The 17,418-nt window shown below is 46.0% G+C and overlaps 1 protein-coding gene across 6 annotated transcripts in view; it reads right to left on the bottom strand.

The window, feature by feature from the left end:
* Positions 1-4,616: 4,616 nt before the first annotated feature.
* LOC311142499 (nuclear receptor corepressor 1-like) overlaps positions 4,617-17,418 on the bottom strand; it is a 127,629-nt gene continuing 114,827 nt past the window's right edge. For 4 of the 6 annotated variants that reach the window (XM_084178148.1, XM_084178152.1, XM_084178151.1 and 1 more), the window contains 10 exons: positions 11,433-11,899; positions 11,008-11,160; positions 10,179-10,318; positions 9,436-9,680; positions 9,062-9,208; positions 8,559-8,701; positions 8,234-8,287; positions 7,791-7,979; positions 7,457-7,633; positions 4,617-7,253 (listed from right to left, as the gene is read on the bottom strand). In XM_084178148.1, the coding sequence (XP_084034274.1) occupies positions 7,063-7,253; positions 7,457-7,633; positions 7,791-7,979; positions 8,234-8,287; positions 8,559-8,701; positions 9,062-9,208; positions 9,436-9,680; positions 10,179-10,318; positions 11,008-11,160; positions 11,433-11,899 (1,906 nt within the window). In that variant the 3' untranslated portion in view covers positions 4,617-7,062. The remainder of the gene's footprint in view (positions 7,254-7,456; positions 7,634-7,790; positions 7,980-8,233; positions 8,288-8,558; positions 8,702-9,061; positions 9,209-9,435; positions 9,681-10,178; positions 10,319-11,007; positions 11,161-11,432; positions 11,900-17,418) is intronic. The other 2 variants (XM_084178150.1, XM_084178149.1) reach the window with 2 other exon arrangements.

Below are 17,418 nucleotides of genomic sequence, written 5' to 3'. Positions count from 1 at the left end.
ATATCCATCTGGACTTTTTGCCACCTAGGAAATGTGTGTGGCCTTCCCAAATAGTAGTTGAGTACCCCTGATCTACATCCATCCTTGACGCTGAGGCCTGCGTATGTTAGTAAAACATTTCCTAAATAACACATCTTGCTATATTGAGAATTATATGAGAACTACCCTACTGAAAAAAACAGCATAGACCAGCCTTCATTTTCAAGCTGGTCCATGCTGGTTTATGCTGATCCATGCTCTTCTATGCTGGTCATGCTGGTCTGACCAGCATGGTCTAGCTGGTTAGGCTAGCTGACCAGCTGGTCAAGCTGGTGATGCTAGTGACCAGCTCTTGCTTGTATGCTGGTGATGCTGGTGACCAGCTCATACTGGTATGCTGGTGACCAGTTTATTGCTGGTATGCTGGTGACTAAGCTGGTCCATGCTGGTCTATGCTGGTCCAGCATGGTCTAGCTCCCTCAAACTCAACTCTGGACCTCAAAGCCAGTTCCACTGTGTTTTTTAATTGTTCCCCTCTAATCAGGGACTGATTTAGACCTGGGACACCAGGGGGGTGCAATTAATTATCAGGTAGAACAGAAAACCAGCAGGCTCCGGACCTTGTAGGGTAAGAGTTGAAAACCCCTGGTCTAACTGGTCAAGCCAGACTGGCAAAACCACGGCCTCAATTATCATATTTCCTAGCATGCTCTATTGCAGTTAGATTTTTAGAATTGTTTGTTTCAATATATTTTTTGTTGTGTTTTTGCATTGATTGATTAGTAAATGTTATGCACAAAGATAAATAACATAAATTTTTCTAAACTAATCGAATCTGTTAGTTGGATTTATTGCACCCGTTACTGAAATGGTTGTTCCAGTTTAAAATTGTTTGGTAGTCTCATTTACATATTCATCTTTCTAACCTTGACTGTCATTCTGAATGCAGATTGTGGGTGAATAAAAGTTCCTTGGATATCCCCAGTCTTGCTGGATTCCAATAGGAATTGAATATCACTTTGCAAGCCAGCATAATATGACTTGCAGGCCTGAAACGGCCACTGTATATTAGTGAAAAACTTAACTGAGGAACGCTCAACTCAGTAGAGTACAGGGCTACCGCACACAGGGCTATTGCAGCCAACCCTGAGGCTACGACTGAGGACAGGAACAAGTACAGGAAGTCCCTCTACAATCTCCGCAGAGTCATCAAACGAGCAAAGGGACAATATAGGAATAAGGTGGACTCATACTATACATGCTCCGACGCCCACCGCATGTGGCATGGGCTACAGTCCATTACGGATTACAAAGGAAGACCAAGTCCTGATCTGCCCAACGATGCCTCTCTTCCAGACAAACTCAATGCATTTTATGCACGCTTCCACAATAACAACATGGTACCGTGTGTGAGTCCCCTACTGACCCAGAGAACTGGGTGATCTCTCCGAGGCCGAAGTGAGTAGGGTCTTTAATCAGGTCAACACTCGCAAGGCCGCAGGGACGGACGGTATTCCAGGGCGAGTTCTCAGAGCATGTGCAGATCAGGTGGCAGGCATATTCACTGTAATTTTCAGTCTGTAATCCCCATGTGTTAAGATGACTACCATCATTCCTGTTCCCAAGAACTCTAAATCTTCATGCCACAATTACTACCAACCTGTAGCACGCACATCTGTAATCATGAAGTGCTTTGAAAGGATGGTTATGGAACACATCAACTCCATCATCCCTGACCCACTCCAATTTGCATACCGCCCCAACAGATCCATAGACGACACAATCTCAATTGCACTCCACACTGCCCTCACTCACTTAGATAAGAGGAATACCTATGTGAGAATGCTGTTCATTGACTACAGCTCAGCGTTCAACACCATTGTCCCCTCCAAGCTCGTCACCAAACTTAGGACCCAGGGACAGCTGCACCATTGAGAGCATCTTGACTGGCTGCATAACTGATTGGGATGGCAACAGCACCTCCCTCGATCGCATGGCGCTACAGAGGGTGGTGCGGACAGCCCAGTACATCACTGGGGCCGAGCTCCCTGCCATCCAGGACCTCTGTATCAGGCAGTTTGAAAGGAAGGCCCGGAAAATCGTTAAAGACTCCAGCTACCCAAGCCATAGACTGTTCTCTCTGCTTCCGCACAGCAAGCGGTACCGGTGAATCAAGTCTGACACCAACAGGCTCCTGAACAGCTTCCATCCCCAAGCCATAAGACTGCTAAAAACCAGAATGGCTACATGGACTATCTGAGTTGACCCTTGTATTTTATCTTTGCACTGTCTCTATGCACACTCACAAGACTCTACACACTCACGCACACTGACACTCCAACACACACATAACATGCACACACATTTATACTGACTCTAAACACACGCGCACACACTCACATGCAATCATACTTTACGCTGCTGCTGTTACTCTGTTTATCATATATCCTGAAGCCTAATCACCTTACCCCTATAGATATCTAACAGAGGACACTGGTGGGAGGAGCTATAGGAGGATGGGCTCATTGTAGTGGCTGGAATGGAATCATTGGAATGGTACCAAACACATCAAACACATGGAAACAACGTGTTTGACTCCGTTTCATTGATTCCATTCCAGCCATTACACTGAGCCCGTCCTATAGCTCCTCCCAACAAGCTCCTCTAATATCTACCTCTATCACTCCAGTGTCCCTGCAAAATCTGGTATTGGAACTGATCCTCTATATAGCTTTTTAATTTCTCGTGTGTTTTTGTTCTAACTTATGTTATTTTTAGTGCTACATTGATTACTGCATTGTTGGGTTTGGAACTTGCAAGGAAGGCATTTCATTGTACTTGTGCACGTGACATTAAAATTTGAAATTTGAGTTGAGCGTTCCTCAGCTACATTTCTAGTTGAACAAGCAAGGCATATTGTTTTGTTTTCACACGGTTGACTGGCCTGCCCTGCTGATCCTGAGCAATATGTGTGTGGGTCCCGTGTGGTTCAGTTGATAGAACATGGCGCTTGCAACACCAGGTTTGTGGGTTCAAAGGCCAGTACGAAAAAGTACAAAAATGTATGCACTGTAAGTCGCTCTGGATAAGTGACTAAAATGTCGATGTAAAATATGTTCAGGAGAGTGACAGTTTTCTCTAGCTGCTTTATTTCTATTTCTTGGAGCATGTTTAGGTTGTATTTATCCCTTAAATTACTGAGATGAATTTGACTCCAATGCAAAGGTGGTATATGTTTAATGTAAGAAATAGGTGTTTCTATAAGAGTAGACTGTTGAGTGTAGTGCTTTATACCAAGCTGCAATCCTATACCTGGGCACTTACATTCGTTTCTCAAATTACATTTTCTGAATTGAAGACCACCGGACTGCTTTAAGTGATACATTTCCTATTTTTCAGGAACTTGGAAAGGATGAGGGAGGGAGCTGTTGAGATCTCAGGTCATTGCAGAAGGATGGACCAGGGTGCCTGCCCCCATCCAGGATCCTCATGATGGACTTAAGAGGGGCCAGCCATCTGGCTTAAAAAGCCTGAGTCTGCCATGCGCAGAGGGTTGTGAGGTATTCAGGAGGTGGGACTGCCCAGTTCAGGAGGCCCTTAGCACACATTGACTAGAATGTATCTTTAAAACCCCAAATGGATGCTAGGCTAACTGACTGTCTTGGCTTATACAACAAATAGGCTATCAACTTTTTGTTGTGATCAGTTTACATTATACAGTTTGTGTCTATAGACCAGGTACAGTCCTCATCTAACTTTAACTGTTCCCTATGTCTCTCTGGCTGGGTGGGTTCAGGATGCATTTCCTGCTATTTTCCCTGGGCCAGCCACTGGTCATGGTCCGAATGGGCACCGACCCTGAGCCGTGACCCGGCCAGGACCCTGCCCACCTCCTGCTGTGGGCCTTCAGGCTGCTGAAGAGACCGGGGAGCGGAAGACATATGGTGAGAGAGCAGATCTGTCGCTCAGTCGCAGATGGCCGCGACCGGGAGACCCATGGGGCGGCGCACAATTGGCCCAACGTCGTCCTGGTTAGGGGAGGGTTTGGCCGGCAGGGACAAAGACTGAGTACCAATTGGATACCACGAAATTGGGTGGAAAACGGGACTAAAATACCACAAAAAAAAGAGCAGATCTGTCAAACAACTATGAGAAACAGCATAGACTAGAACTTTAACCCCTATCATTCGTGTCTGTTCTCTAAAAAAAGTTGTCTTGTGTTTCAGGCGTACCTCATGGTAAAGATCACACGTTCCAAACAAAAGATTGCTACAATTGGACCAGAAACGCAGAGGGATCAGGGCATCTGCGACCTTGCTCTCTCCTCACCACACCAAAACAACTTGCACTCGCAGAGTTACCACCACTCTGTGGCTGTTGCTGCTGGCTTTTGCCCTGATATACCATCTGTTGGTCTTCAGCAGGAATGTGAAAAGGCTGTTCCGTTGAGGGTTCTTCGGCATACCAAATAGAACATTTTAGCAATTAAAGTTTATTGTTTTGTTGTGGTCATTTCACTATACTGTAAGGAGTCATTATAGATGAGCCGTTAGTCTAGGGCTAGGCCGAGAGGCTAAGTGATGGAGGTCTCAGAACCTGTAAGCCAATGACCAATCAGAGAATGAAACAAAGATGCACACGTTTGAGGTGGAGAACTGACCCACTTTATTGATTGGTCTGAACTCTTGTAATAGACTACTAAGAGACATTGTGCGATACAAACATTGCATTTCAACATCACGGGATACATGGGTTTTCAAGTCTCAAATTTTAAAACAGCCAAAAAAAGTTAGCACTGGATGTTTGACAGATTGGATGCCACCCAAATGGCACCCTATTCCCTATATGGTCCACAGGCTCTGGTCAAAAGTAGTGCACTATATAGGGAATAGGTTGCCATTGTGGACACAGCCATCAAGCTGAAAAGACGCACTAATTATTTTCTGGCTTCATTTCGATTTTCTTTTTTAAGATTCAAGTTTTGTAAACTTTTTGTCATTGCTGTTGTAAACACTTGACATCCCATCAAAAATAGGATGTTGAATAACTGATGTTGAAAATGATAGGAAAAAAATCCGAAAATCAGCTCTAGGACTTAACAATTCAAAAGCAAAAAGAAAATGAAAATAAATGAAAAGATCTGGTTTAGAGCAGATTGGGATTGTTATTTAAGCAAAGCAAAAGCTGAGAGAACCAAAACACATGGTATGCTTTCACATATCCGGACATAAAGGTCTTTCAATGGAACATTACTGTCATTATCAATGCTGACCTAGTCATAATTCAACATTTAAAGAAGCTACATGTCTGTTGACAAAAAACGGTTGATATAAATCTTGAATATTGAGAGAATAGATTACGAGGCCATGGATTTGAATAGTCACCATGACAGCAAAAAAACTACTCTTCCTTAACATCTTGACTGTACCCTACACAAAAGTAAAACTGCAATGCATGTGTCACACTACAAAACCATGTACCAGCTACAAGAGAAGACAGGAACTCAGTCATAAACATCCAGGTTTCCATGAGTGATGGGCAAAGTCAAAGCACATCTCAGTACAATCCTCTGCAGGAGCTTGAATAAGTTATACAACAGGTAGAAAGTATGCTTTTGTTGTCAAAGGTTACAAAGCAAAAAGTGCAACAATGGTGCAGACCATTTATGTTTGGTTAGTTGTCTTTTTTTGTCTAAAACATAAAAGACAAATCACACAAATCGGTTTTCTGTCAAGACAGTATAAAAAAAAGTTAAGAGGGACTACGGAAACATAACAAAAAAACATCAACGTATAGCTCTGAGAAAATGTGTTTAAAGCTGCCTTATTTTTCTCCAGCCACAAGGCATGGGCGAACCTCTAAAAAAAGGTTCCTGATGTACTTTAGTTACCTTGACAACATGGGTTGCAGAGTACTGTAAGTAGAACATTCTGCACTTGTTGGAAACCCTAGAGGGACAGCTACGGGTCAGACTGTGCGCCATACAGTACACCCACCGTGGTGGTGGCCAGCTTAATCCAAAAACTATTGGCTCAATGACAGAGTTCAGATCAACATGGGGGCCCAGAAGTAAAGTAGTCATGAGTAGAAGAAACAACTTGGGACAACGTCAAGCTTATTAATTAGTCTTCTTTTGCCTTTCTGCTTGCTCCTACACCAGTGTTCTCAACTTGTACCAAAGACATTGGTTTTGTTTTTCTCAAGGGTGTGGTGACGGACTGACAAAAGCTTTCTTTAAATTCTAGATCAGGGGGAATATTGTTAGATCCATGCATCATCTTTCTCCACAGTGTTGCAAAGACAGGCATCAAATTACAAAGCCGTAATTTAAATGTTAACATGTGTGTTTGTTTCATTCACTTATGTCCACAATATTCAGGCTTTGGTGGTGCTTGGTGGTTAGGGCGCCTCCTACACTTCTCTGTTCCCCACTCATTATCAAGTACAACCCACAGGTTCTGTGTCTCTCAGCTTCACTGTGGTGCTAGATAGGTGGGGGGTAAGAGATGGACAGGGAGAGACCGACTGTGATATTCAAGATTAACCCCCCCCCCCCAATTCATTCAATAACAAAGTGGATCCATTTAAAAGCATCACTAAAATGAGAAATAATCAAGTTCAGAAAGAAAAACACTGCAAAAGGTTTCACTATTTACATACAATGATTTTTCTTAAAGACAAAAACATTTCTTTATAGAAAGACCACAAAAAAACGTTGGGTTTTTTCATCTTTTTACATTACAAGTTCTTCATCTTAATCTTTCATCATATCTTCCACTCAGGCGTTCTCTGTCCTGACAGGCTGTGTCTATCAAAGCTTCTGGACATAAAGGGAGTCAGTCAGTCTATCCTGAAGATTCCAGCCAGTCAGAAGTCACTTGCTGCCTTTCTTCCTGCTGGCAGCTAGAGGGCGCTGTTGCACCGAAATGGACACCGCCATACCCCCTGTTCTCCCAACACTCGATCAGCACCAGTGAGTGAGGATAGTTTTGGGGGGAGGGGGTGGGCATGCAGGCCTGTACTGAGAGGCCTGCCCTTCCTCTGGGGTGGGATGGGGGGCAGGTAGGACTCTAGTGGCAGGGCTCAGTCGTCACTGTCTGACAGGGTCTCATACTGCTCCGACAGTAGGGGCTCCCGCTCCCATACACGCTGCTGCTGCTGCTGCTGGGGTCCCGGAGGGCCTCCAGGTGGAGGCTGCTGGGCCTGCATGGAGGTGGGGGGTGTGCTGCTCAGCATGCGCATGGTCAAGGGGTTATAGGGGAACTGCATGGAGCCTGGAGAGTAAAGTGAGACAGGATTGTCGTTAGAGGGATTCAGATTGTTCATTTGTGTCTTATGTCAGGCTGAAAATAAATGTTTGAGAGACAAGAAAATACAATCCAGATTTCTGAATACCTGTGTGGCTGTTAATGTGGAATGGTGTACAGACAAATGGCCAGACAGACAGGGTTTATATGGGGCTAAGGGCCTAATGTACCTGTGGATGAGGGCCGGTCCTCCCAGGACCAGGCCGGGGGCTGCCGGTGGTAGTCTCCCTCTGAGTGGACGGAAGAGACTGAAGAGGGCCGCTCCCCTCCTGCTGCTGCGTATGCCTGGCCTGGGTTGGGCGACTTTGACTTTCGGCTGTTGGCTTTGCTCTGCTGTTTATGTTTGCCTGTTGGACAATCAGACAAATACAAGAGTGTTAGCAATAATGCAAGAGAGTTAGCAAAAGCTTAGAACTAGTCTGGTGAGTTTGTTCTAAATATCAGAAATTAAAATAATTTGATTCCCATGATGGGTTTTAGTTGGTGTGGTTGTTTGCCACTGACCCATGCTAGGTGAAGGGTTGGCCTCCTGGCGGGCCTCGTTGCTGGGGGTGTTAGAGCTGGGCTGAGGCCCTCCTTGGTGCTCCTCTGGCCTTTCTTCCAGGTTGCCCATCAGGGCCTTGCGAATGATGTCCTCTAGGCCCAGGTTACTGGCCGGGTCGCTGAAGGAGTGGTTCCTGGGGTTCACGCTGCCTGGAGGGCCAAACACACGCACACACAGGCTGATTAGACAGGGAAGACATGGAGCAGCCAGCACGGTCGTGTTCATTAGGGTATGCAAACAGAAAACATTTTGAAACGTGTTTAAATGTATTTTATTCCATTTGGTGCTTACTGAACACTACCAACAAGTGGCTGGTTTAAATGATTCTAGTTTGTTTGAATATGAGAAGAGTTTGTATGGTGATAGAATGGGATCCTATGTTGTTAGAAATATCTACACTCACTTGAGCTGGTCACAGCAGGCAAGTTGAAGATCTCTGTGCCTGGTTGTGCATTTCCTGAAAGGAGAAATGATAGCACAGTAAACAAAATGTCTGACTGAAACTAAAATGGCGCTAAAGACAAAGTTAATTGTTAGTCGTTTTACAGTATGCCTTCCTATTACAATGTTTTCCCTTGTGAAAATGAGAAATGAGTGCAATGCATCCCATTATATATTAATATAATACTGTATAAGTTGAGTTCCATCAAATTATTACATTATTTCCATCATGGCAAGCTTTCTTAAATGACGTAAGTACAAGGTAGATAAGAAGAGAGCACACTTACCAACATCAGAATCACTGACACAAGAGGAGTTCAACTTACGAATGATCTCCTGCTTCTTGGATTTCACCATAGGGGAGGTGTTCTCCAGCCTGGTGAAGAAGGAGGGCAGGTAGCTGACACTGCCAGGGGAGCGAGAGTCACCCCTGTAACCAGAGAAAGGCCACCACAGGGGTTAAGAGTCAGGTAGGCTAGTGTGCCATTGGCACCTCTCCCCAGTTTCCACTCTGTTGGCAAGCCAAATGGGTCACAGCTGCCCACAAGACACATTCTGCCCATGGGCACTGAATCCATGTGCCAGGGGAAGGTATCTAGTATCCACACACACACAAATGCATGTAGACATACAACAAAAATGATCTTATGCTTTTCGGTTTGTCACTTAAACCTTAAAGATACCGAAACATACAGATATGCCTAGCTATAACATTGAAAGCCAACGTTACGTGAATATAAACAAATGCGAGTACACCCACTACGTATGAAGATATACCAGTCCTACACACCTCATCTCAGGCTGGTCAGCCTCTCGTCTCTGGGGTTGCTGCTGCTCTCTGGCTTCCTGTTGTTTATCCTGGTAGCTCTGGGGAGGGGAGATGGGCTCATAGCTCTCCAATGCCCCCCTGCCACCCCGATCAGGGGATTTACCAGGTCTGGGGGAGGCACAGAGGAAGAGAGGGAAAAGTGAGAATCTGATGGAATGGTCAGAGGTGCACCACCAGGGTTATGTTCAGTAGGGAGAAAATGTTTTTTTTTACCTGAACACAAGTTTTTGTTTTTTGTTGCAAAACATTTTGCTATGGTGTACCCTAATGACCATGTCCCAGGCTGGCTTGGTGAAGAGGCTGTGTTGGGCTACCGGCGGGTGCTGTTACTGTACCTGGCTCTGGGCTTGTCAGGGGCGTTATCGGGAGACACTCTGCTGGGTGTGGGTCTCTGGTGGTGTGATGGGGCCTGGGCCTGGTTCTCTGGGCTGTAGCGGCTGGGGCCCTTGGCACGGCCCCCGGGGCCCAAGATAGACACGGGCAGCTGGGCACTTTGGAAAGTGGTGGTGGCAGTGGAGGAGATGGTGGTGGAGGACTGAGGAGGGTCCTGGTTCCTGGCAAAGTCCTGGGTGATGATATGCTATAAAGGAGAAAGAGGAGAGGACAAAAGGACAGACATCAGGGATATGTTATTACTTGGAGGCATACATCAATTTTCAGTCACTACTCTTAAAAGTATTTCTCTATTAAGATGTCTAGTAGAGGCTGTTGTCAGAGTTGTTCAGATCATAATTTGCAGTTCAGTCGATGGATCACTCAAGATATCATAACTCAACAAAAAGTGGTATAGGAGGTACATACATTTTTGGTAAAGTCATTTGTATTGGTTACACAGAATATGGATTGTTTGCCTCAGGATTCAGGATTCCAGTTAAAAAGGGCTATGAATTAATGAGTCATTGGGCTCTTCTTCAGTCAGTGGGTGCGTTCCAGGCTGACTACATTGCAGATGCCTGCCAGATCTCTCAGACCTGTTTAACATATTAGATAGCCACATAATATGTTATAGCTATCTGATGCCCGACTGCGCATGCAATGACATGGCATGCAACCGTGGAAAGCTACCAGAGTATCTTACCGAGATGTGGTCAGCCAGGGTCATGACTCGGTGGGTCTTGGGGACCTGGGAGTACCCTCCGTCAGCCTGGGAGGAGGGGGGCTGCTGTGACTCCGCTGACTGTCGGTAGCGGCTCATGTCAAAGGGACGCATGCCAGCTGCTGAGTGAGAATATTCCACAAACACACACACACACCAGACTGAGTTGGGGGAGGGGGAGATGAGGGAGAGGAGGGGTAGCACTGCACTGTATTCCAGCACCAGCTGATACACATTTGCCTCCAGCGGACAGAAATAGATTGTGGAGCGGTCTGGTGACCAGACGGGGGCTAGTTGGGAATGGAATGGTATCGTCTGCTATATCTGTTGTACTCAGATGACTCGGGTGAAGAGTCATTCGGGTTGTAGTATGTTTACTCCATATCATCACTATAAGATACTGTATGCCTCTGCAGTTGTAACCTGAATTCAATACAGCTTGTAGAGCTGAGCCGGTTCAATTTAGTATTAGAAGTCAGTTCAGTACAGAGAATGTACTGTAATCAAGTAGGACATGGTAGGTAACTTAAACCTTGGAAAAGGAAAACAGTACTTGAGAAAGGGAGTGATTGAGAGCGTCAAGAGAATACTTCAAGTCAAGTCTCCATATATGGCATCTATAGAGCTTTACCGGTCAGTAAGGGCCAGTTTCCCGGACACATTAAGCCTTGACTGAAATGCACTTTCAATAGATATTCACTATTGAGCAAGCTTTTTTTAGTCCAGGTGCAGGTTTAATCTGTGTCAGGGAAACCAGCACTGAGAACACATCTTATTATTGTATGTTTCACAGTATATAGAGCCATCTCACCTTGTGCTGCTGCCTGTGCGGCCCTGTCCCTGTCGGCCCTCTCCCTGTCGTCCTGCTGCTGCTGCTTCTCCTGCTGGGACTGGGCTGGAGAGTTGGCTGGGCTGATCACCTCGATAGCTCCTCCACTGGGGACCTCATACCGACTGGACGACACTGCAGGGCCAGGCACAGACACACTTTAAAAACAACCCTCTCACTAACATATGAGATATTATAATTATATATATATATTTTTTTTTTGTTATTTGCTATGTTGTTAAGCCTTACATGTTAGAAATGTTGGGAATTAAAACGCAAACCAAATCTATATCCAGGTATCCACCCACCACAGCAGTGTTACAGTACTGGCTTCCATCCCATCTGTCCCATCGTGTCTACGTTCTATACTGTTCCCTGTTCTATGTTGTTCTATGTGGAAGACTCACAGCTGCTGGAGGAGTCGGAGCTCTGGGAGCTTCTCTCCCGGGAGTCCTTGTCCGAGGCGATCTGGCTCGTGATGATGACGTCAATGAAGTTGGCGGCCGTGATGGTGGTCTTTCCTCTGGTCCTCAGCTCCTCCTCGATGCGTGACTTGCTGGGAGGACCCTTGTCTTTACTCCCCTGGGGACCACCGGGCCCCTCAGCGTATCCTGGGTGGAGTTTCCCCCCTGGCAGAGACATGGGGCCGTAGGGAGACTGCATGGAGCGCCTGTCTGCCTCCAGCTGCAGCTCGTGCTGCCGCCTGGCCGCCGCAGATGATAAAGACATGTCGTCGTCTCGATCGTGCTTGGAGGAGTCCTTGCCCTTGTTGACGTCCATTTGAGGGGCGGAGGCGGCGGCATCCACCAGGGCAGCCAGGGCATCGGCTGCAGTGCTGTAGCGGGCTCCTGCCTGGGCTGCTGCTGCTGCCGGCCTGGAGGGGGCAGAGAGAGGTAGAGGGTTACGCCTCGATCACACCGACAGCGCCATCCCGCAAAATGGTATGCAGCAGCATCTGGATATGTGTCGAACAAAAGTTCAACATTCACCTTCTGCTACCATTTCTGTCAAGCTGTCTACGCATACAGTTTCATGCATACGTTCGATAAATCCAACATATGCACCACACAGAACGCACTGCAACTGCCTCTGCAACGCTGCAAGGCAAACGCAGCGTTCCATTGGAAATGAATGTACTTCTGGTGTAGCAAAATGCAATGACACTATCGGTGTGATCGAGGCGTTAACATTATGTATTGATATTATTTATATATACACTGAACAAAAATATAAACGCTACATGCAACAATTTCTAACATGTTACTGATTTACAGCTCATATAAAGGAAATCAGTAAATTGAAATAAACTCATTCGGCCCAAAGCTATGGATTTCACATGACTCGGAATACAGATATGCATCTGGTAGTCACAGATAGCTTTAAAAAATAAAAGTAGGGGCATGGATCAGAAAACCAGTCAGTATCTTGTGTGACCACCAGAGTATGTGAGCAGAGCTGGAGCAGAGCGAGGAGCAGAGCATACCAAATTGTACTAGAGCGCAGAGTGAGATTCCCAAAGGAGTGAGGATATTCTCCGCTGCTGGCCTGCTCTCCAGGCACCATCACATGAGCCTGAAGCCACAGACTCTGGCCAAACTCGTGTTTAAAAAAATTAATTCAAAAAGGCACTGTAGACTGAGCCTACTAATAAGGCATTTTTCGTTTAATTTCTATTTACAGTGAGGGAAAAATGTATTTGATCCCCTGCTGATTTTGCACGTTTGCCCACTGACAAAGACATGATCAGTCTATAATTTTAATGGTAGGTTTATTTGAACAGTGAGAGACAGAATAACAACAAAAAAATCCAGAAAATCACATGTTAAAAATGTTATAAATTGATTTGCATTTTAATGAGGGAAATAAGTATTTGACCTCTCTGCAAAACATGACTTAGTACTTGGTGGCAAAACCCTTGTTGGCAATCACAGAGGTCAGACGTTTCTTGTAGTTGGCCACCAAGTTTGCACACATCTCAGGAGGGATTTTGTCCCACTCCTCTTTGCAGATCTTCTCCAAGTCATTATGGTTTCGAGGCTGACGTTTGGCAACTCGAACCTTCAGCTCCCTCCACAGATTTTCTATGGGATTAAGGTCTGGAGGCTGGCTAGGCCACTCCAGGACCTTAATGTGCTTCTTCTTGAGCCACTCCTTTGTTGCCTTGGCCGTGTGTTTTGGGTCATTGTCATGCTGGAATACCCATCCACGACCCATTTTCAATGTCCTGGCTGAGGGAAGGAGGTTCTCACCCAAGATTTGACGGTACATGGCCCCATCCATCGTCCCTTTGATGCGGTGAAGTTGTCCTGTCCCCTTAGCAGAAAAACACCCCCAAAGCATAATGTTTCCACCTCCATTTTTGACGGTGGGGATGGTGTTCTTGGGGTCATAGGCAGCATTCCTCCTCCTCCAAACACGGCGAGTTGAGTTGATGCCAAAGACCTCGATTTTGGTCTCATCTGACCACAACACTTTCACCCAGTTCTCCTCTGAATCATTCAGATGTTCATTGGCAATCTTCAGACGGGCCTGTATATGTGCTTTCTTGAGCAGGGGGACCTTGCGGGCGCTGCAGGATTTCAGTCCTTCACGGCGTAGTGTGTTACCAATTGTATTCTTGGTGACTATTGGGCCAGCTGCCTTGAGATCATTGACAAGATCCTCCTGTGTAGTTCTGGGCTGATTCCTCACCGTTCTCATGATCATTGCAACTCCACGAGGTGAGATCTTGCATGGAGCCCCAGGCCGAGGGAGATTAACAGTTATTTTGTGTTTCTTCCATTTGCGAAAAATCGCACCAACTGTTGTCACCTTCTCACCAAGCTGCTTGGCGATGGTCTTGTAGCCCATTCCAGCCTTGTGTAGGTCTACAATCTTGTCACTGACATCCTTGGAGAGCTCTTTGGCCTTGGCCATGGTGGAGAGTTTGGAATCTGATTGATTGATTGCTTCTGTGGACAGGTGTCTTTCATACAGGTAACAAACTGAGATTAGGAGCACTCCCTTTAAGAGTGTGCTCCTAATCTCAGCTCGTTACCTGTATAAAAGACACCTGGGAGCCAGAAATCTTTCTGATTGAGAGGGGGTCAAATACTTATTTCCCTCATTAAAATGCAAATCAATTTATAACATTTTTGACATTTTTGACAAATGATAGACTGATCATTTCTTTGTCAGTGGGCAAACGTACAAAATCAGCAGGGGATCAAATACTTTTTTCCCTCACTGTAATTGTAAGTAAGTCACAGCCTATATGCGCAATTTATAGACTATAATGATTTAATACAACGAAATGTTGTTTAAATGCTGAGCTCTTTATGTCCCTACCAGCCCATTGTGTCGCACTCGCAAATGTATTCACAATGTATTTCTTTGTAGGATATTGCCTTGAAATAATTGTCTAAATAATTCATTTTCATTCATTCTTAGGCGCCGTGTTTGGCTCCTGACCTATTTAGAGTGTTTACATGCTGTTTAATATGACATGTATCCTTTTTTGAAATGTTGAGCGCTTCTTACATTCACCTTTTCATGTTTATTAAAATACTTCTCATTCAAATCATATGGTTTGGTTTCAATACTTCAAAACCAAGTGGTAGGTCCAGGTAGTCAGAAAAATAGATGGGTGTTGGTTAAATTGTGATTTTAAATGAATGGAGCAGTAGTTTATTCCCCTGTGAGCGCAGAGCGGTTTGTAGCGGAGTGGTTGGAAAGGACGTGGAGCGCCAGAACGGTGTGCAAGCATTTGCCTCATGCAGCGCGACACATCTCCTTCGCATAGGGTTGATCAGGCTGTTGATTGAAGCCTGTGGAATGTTGTCCCACTCCGCTTCAATGGCTGTGCGAAGTTGCTGGATCTTGGCGGGAACTGGAACACGCTGTTGTACACGTCGATCCAGACCATCCCAAACATGTTCAATGGGTGAGTATGCAGGCCATGGAAGAACTGGGACATTTTCAGCTTCCAGGAATTGTGTACAGATCCTTGTGATGTGGTGTCCTGCATTATCATGCTGAAACATGAGGTGATGGCGGCGGATGAATAGCATGACAGAGTATCTCATGACATGCTGTAGACCACACTATCTACCAAGAGAGTTTTCATCTATATACTTAGTAGCTGTCTATTTATGACCACAAACCGATGGTGGCACTAAGACCGCACTCAATGAACTGTATATGGCCATAAGCAAACAGGAAAACGCTCACCCAGAGGCGGCGCTCCTAGTGGCCGGGGACTTTAATGCAGGGAAACTTAAATCTGTTTTACCTCATTTCTACCAGCATGTTAAATGTGCAACCAGAGGGGAAAAAAACACTAGACCACCTTTACTCCACACACAGAGACGCATACAAAGCTCTCCCTCGTCCACTATTTGGAAAATCTGACCATAATTCTATCCTCCTGAAGCAAAAACTAAAGCAGGAAGCACCAGTGACTCAGACGAAGCAGATGCTAAGCTACAGGACTGTTTTGCTAAAACAGACTGGAATATGTTCCGGGATTCTTCCGATGGCATTGAGGAGTACGCCACATCAGTCACTGGCTTCATCAATAAGTGCATCGATGACGTCGTCCCCACAGTTACTGTACGTACCCCAACCAGAAGCCACGGATTACAGGCAACATCCGCACTGAGCTAAAGGGTAGAGCTGACGCTTTCAAGGAACAGGACTCTAACCCGGAAGCTTATAAGAAATCCTGCTATGCCCTACGACAAACCATCAAACAGGCAAAGCGTCAATACAGGACTAAGATCGAATCGTCCTACAACGGCTCCAACGCTCGTCGGATGTTGCAGGGCTTGCAAACTATTACAGACTACAAAAGGGAAGCACAGCCGCGAGCTGCCCAGTGACACAAGCCTACCAGACGAGCTAAATTACTTCTATGCTCGCTTCGAGGCAAGTAACACTGAAACATGCATGAGAGCATCAGCTGTTCCGGACGACTGTGTGATCACACTCTCCGTAGCCGATGTGAGTAACACCTTTAAACAGGTCAACATTCACAAGGCCGCAGGGCCAGACGGATTACCAGGACAGGCACTCCGAGCATGCGCTCACCAACTGGCAAGTGTCTTCACTGACATTTTCAACCTCTCCCTGTCTGAGTCTATAATACCAACATGTTTCAAGCAGAACACCATAGTCCCTGTGCCCAAGAACACTAAGGTAACCTGCCTAAATGACTACCAACCCGTAGCACTCACGTCTATAGCAATGAAGTGCTTTGAAAAGACTAGTCATGGCTCACATCAATACCATTATCCCAGAAACCCTAGACCCACTCCAATTTGCACATCGCCCCAACAGATCCACAGATGATGCAATCTCTATTGCGCTCTACACTTCCCTTTCACATCTGGACAAAAGGAACCCTATGTGAGAATGCTATTCATTGACTACAGCTCAGCGTTCAACACCATAATGCTCTCAACGCTCATCACTAAGCTAAGGACCATGGGACGAAACACCTCCCTCTGCAACTGGATCCTTGAATTCCTGACGGGCCGCCCCCAGGAATAAAGGGTAGGTAACAACACATCCGCCACGCTGATCCTCAACACGGGGGCCCCTCAGGGGTGAGTGCTCAGTCCCATCCTGCACTCCCTGTTCACTCATGACTGCATGGCCAGGCACGACTCCAACACCATCATTAAGTTTGCCGATGACACAACAGTGGTAGGCCTGATCACCGAAACGACGAGACAGCCTATAGGGAGGAGGTCAGAGACCTGGCTGTGTGGTGCCAGGACAACAACCTCTCCCTCAACGTAATCAAGACAAAGGAGACGATTGTGGACTACAGGAAAAAGAAGAGGACCGAGCACGCCCCCATTCTTATCGACGGGGCTGTAGTGGAGCAGGTTGAGAGCTTCAAGATCCTTGGTGTCCACATCCCCAACAAACTAACATGGTCCAAGCACTCCAAGACAGTCGTGATGAGGGCACGACAAAACCTATTTCCCCTCAGGAGACTGAAAAGATTTGGCATGGGTCCTCAGATCTTCAAAAGATTCTACAGCTGCACCATCGAGAGCATCCAGACTGGTTGCATCACCGCCTGGTATGGCAACTGCTCGGCCTCCGACCGCAAGGCACTACATTTACATTTACATTTTAGTTATTTAGCATACACTCTTATCCAGAGCGACTTACAGTTAGTGAGTGCATACATTTTCATACTGGCCCCCCTTGGGAAACGAACCCAAAACCCTGGCGTTGCTAGCGCCATGCTCTACCAACTGAGCTACAGGGGACTTAGTGCGTACGGCCCAGTACATCACTGGGGCCAAGCTTCCAGCCATCCAGGACCTCTATACAAGGCGGTGTCAGAGGAAGGCCCTAAAAATTGTCAAAGACTCCAGCCACCCTAGTCATAGACTGTTC

The sequence above is a fragment of the Coregonus lavaretus genome (genome assembly GCF_964263955.1).
Source record: "Coregonus lavaretus genome assembly, chromosome: 15".
NCBI lineage: Eukaryota > Metazoa > Chordata > Actinopteri > Salmoniformes > Salmonidae > Coregonus > Coregonus lavaretus.
Note: the sequence above shows the minus strand (reverse complement) of the source record. Positions and strands in the feature narration are given on the sequence as shown.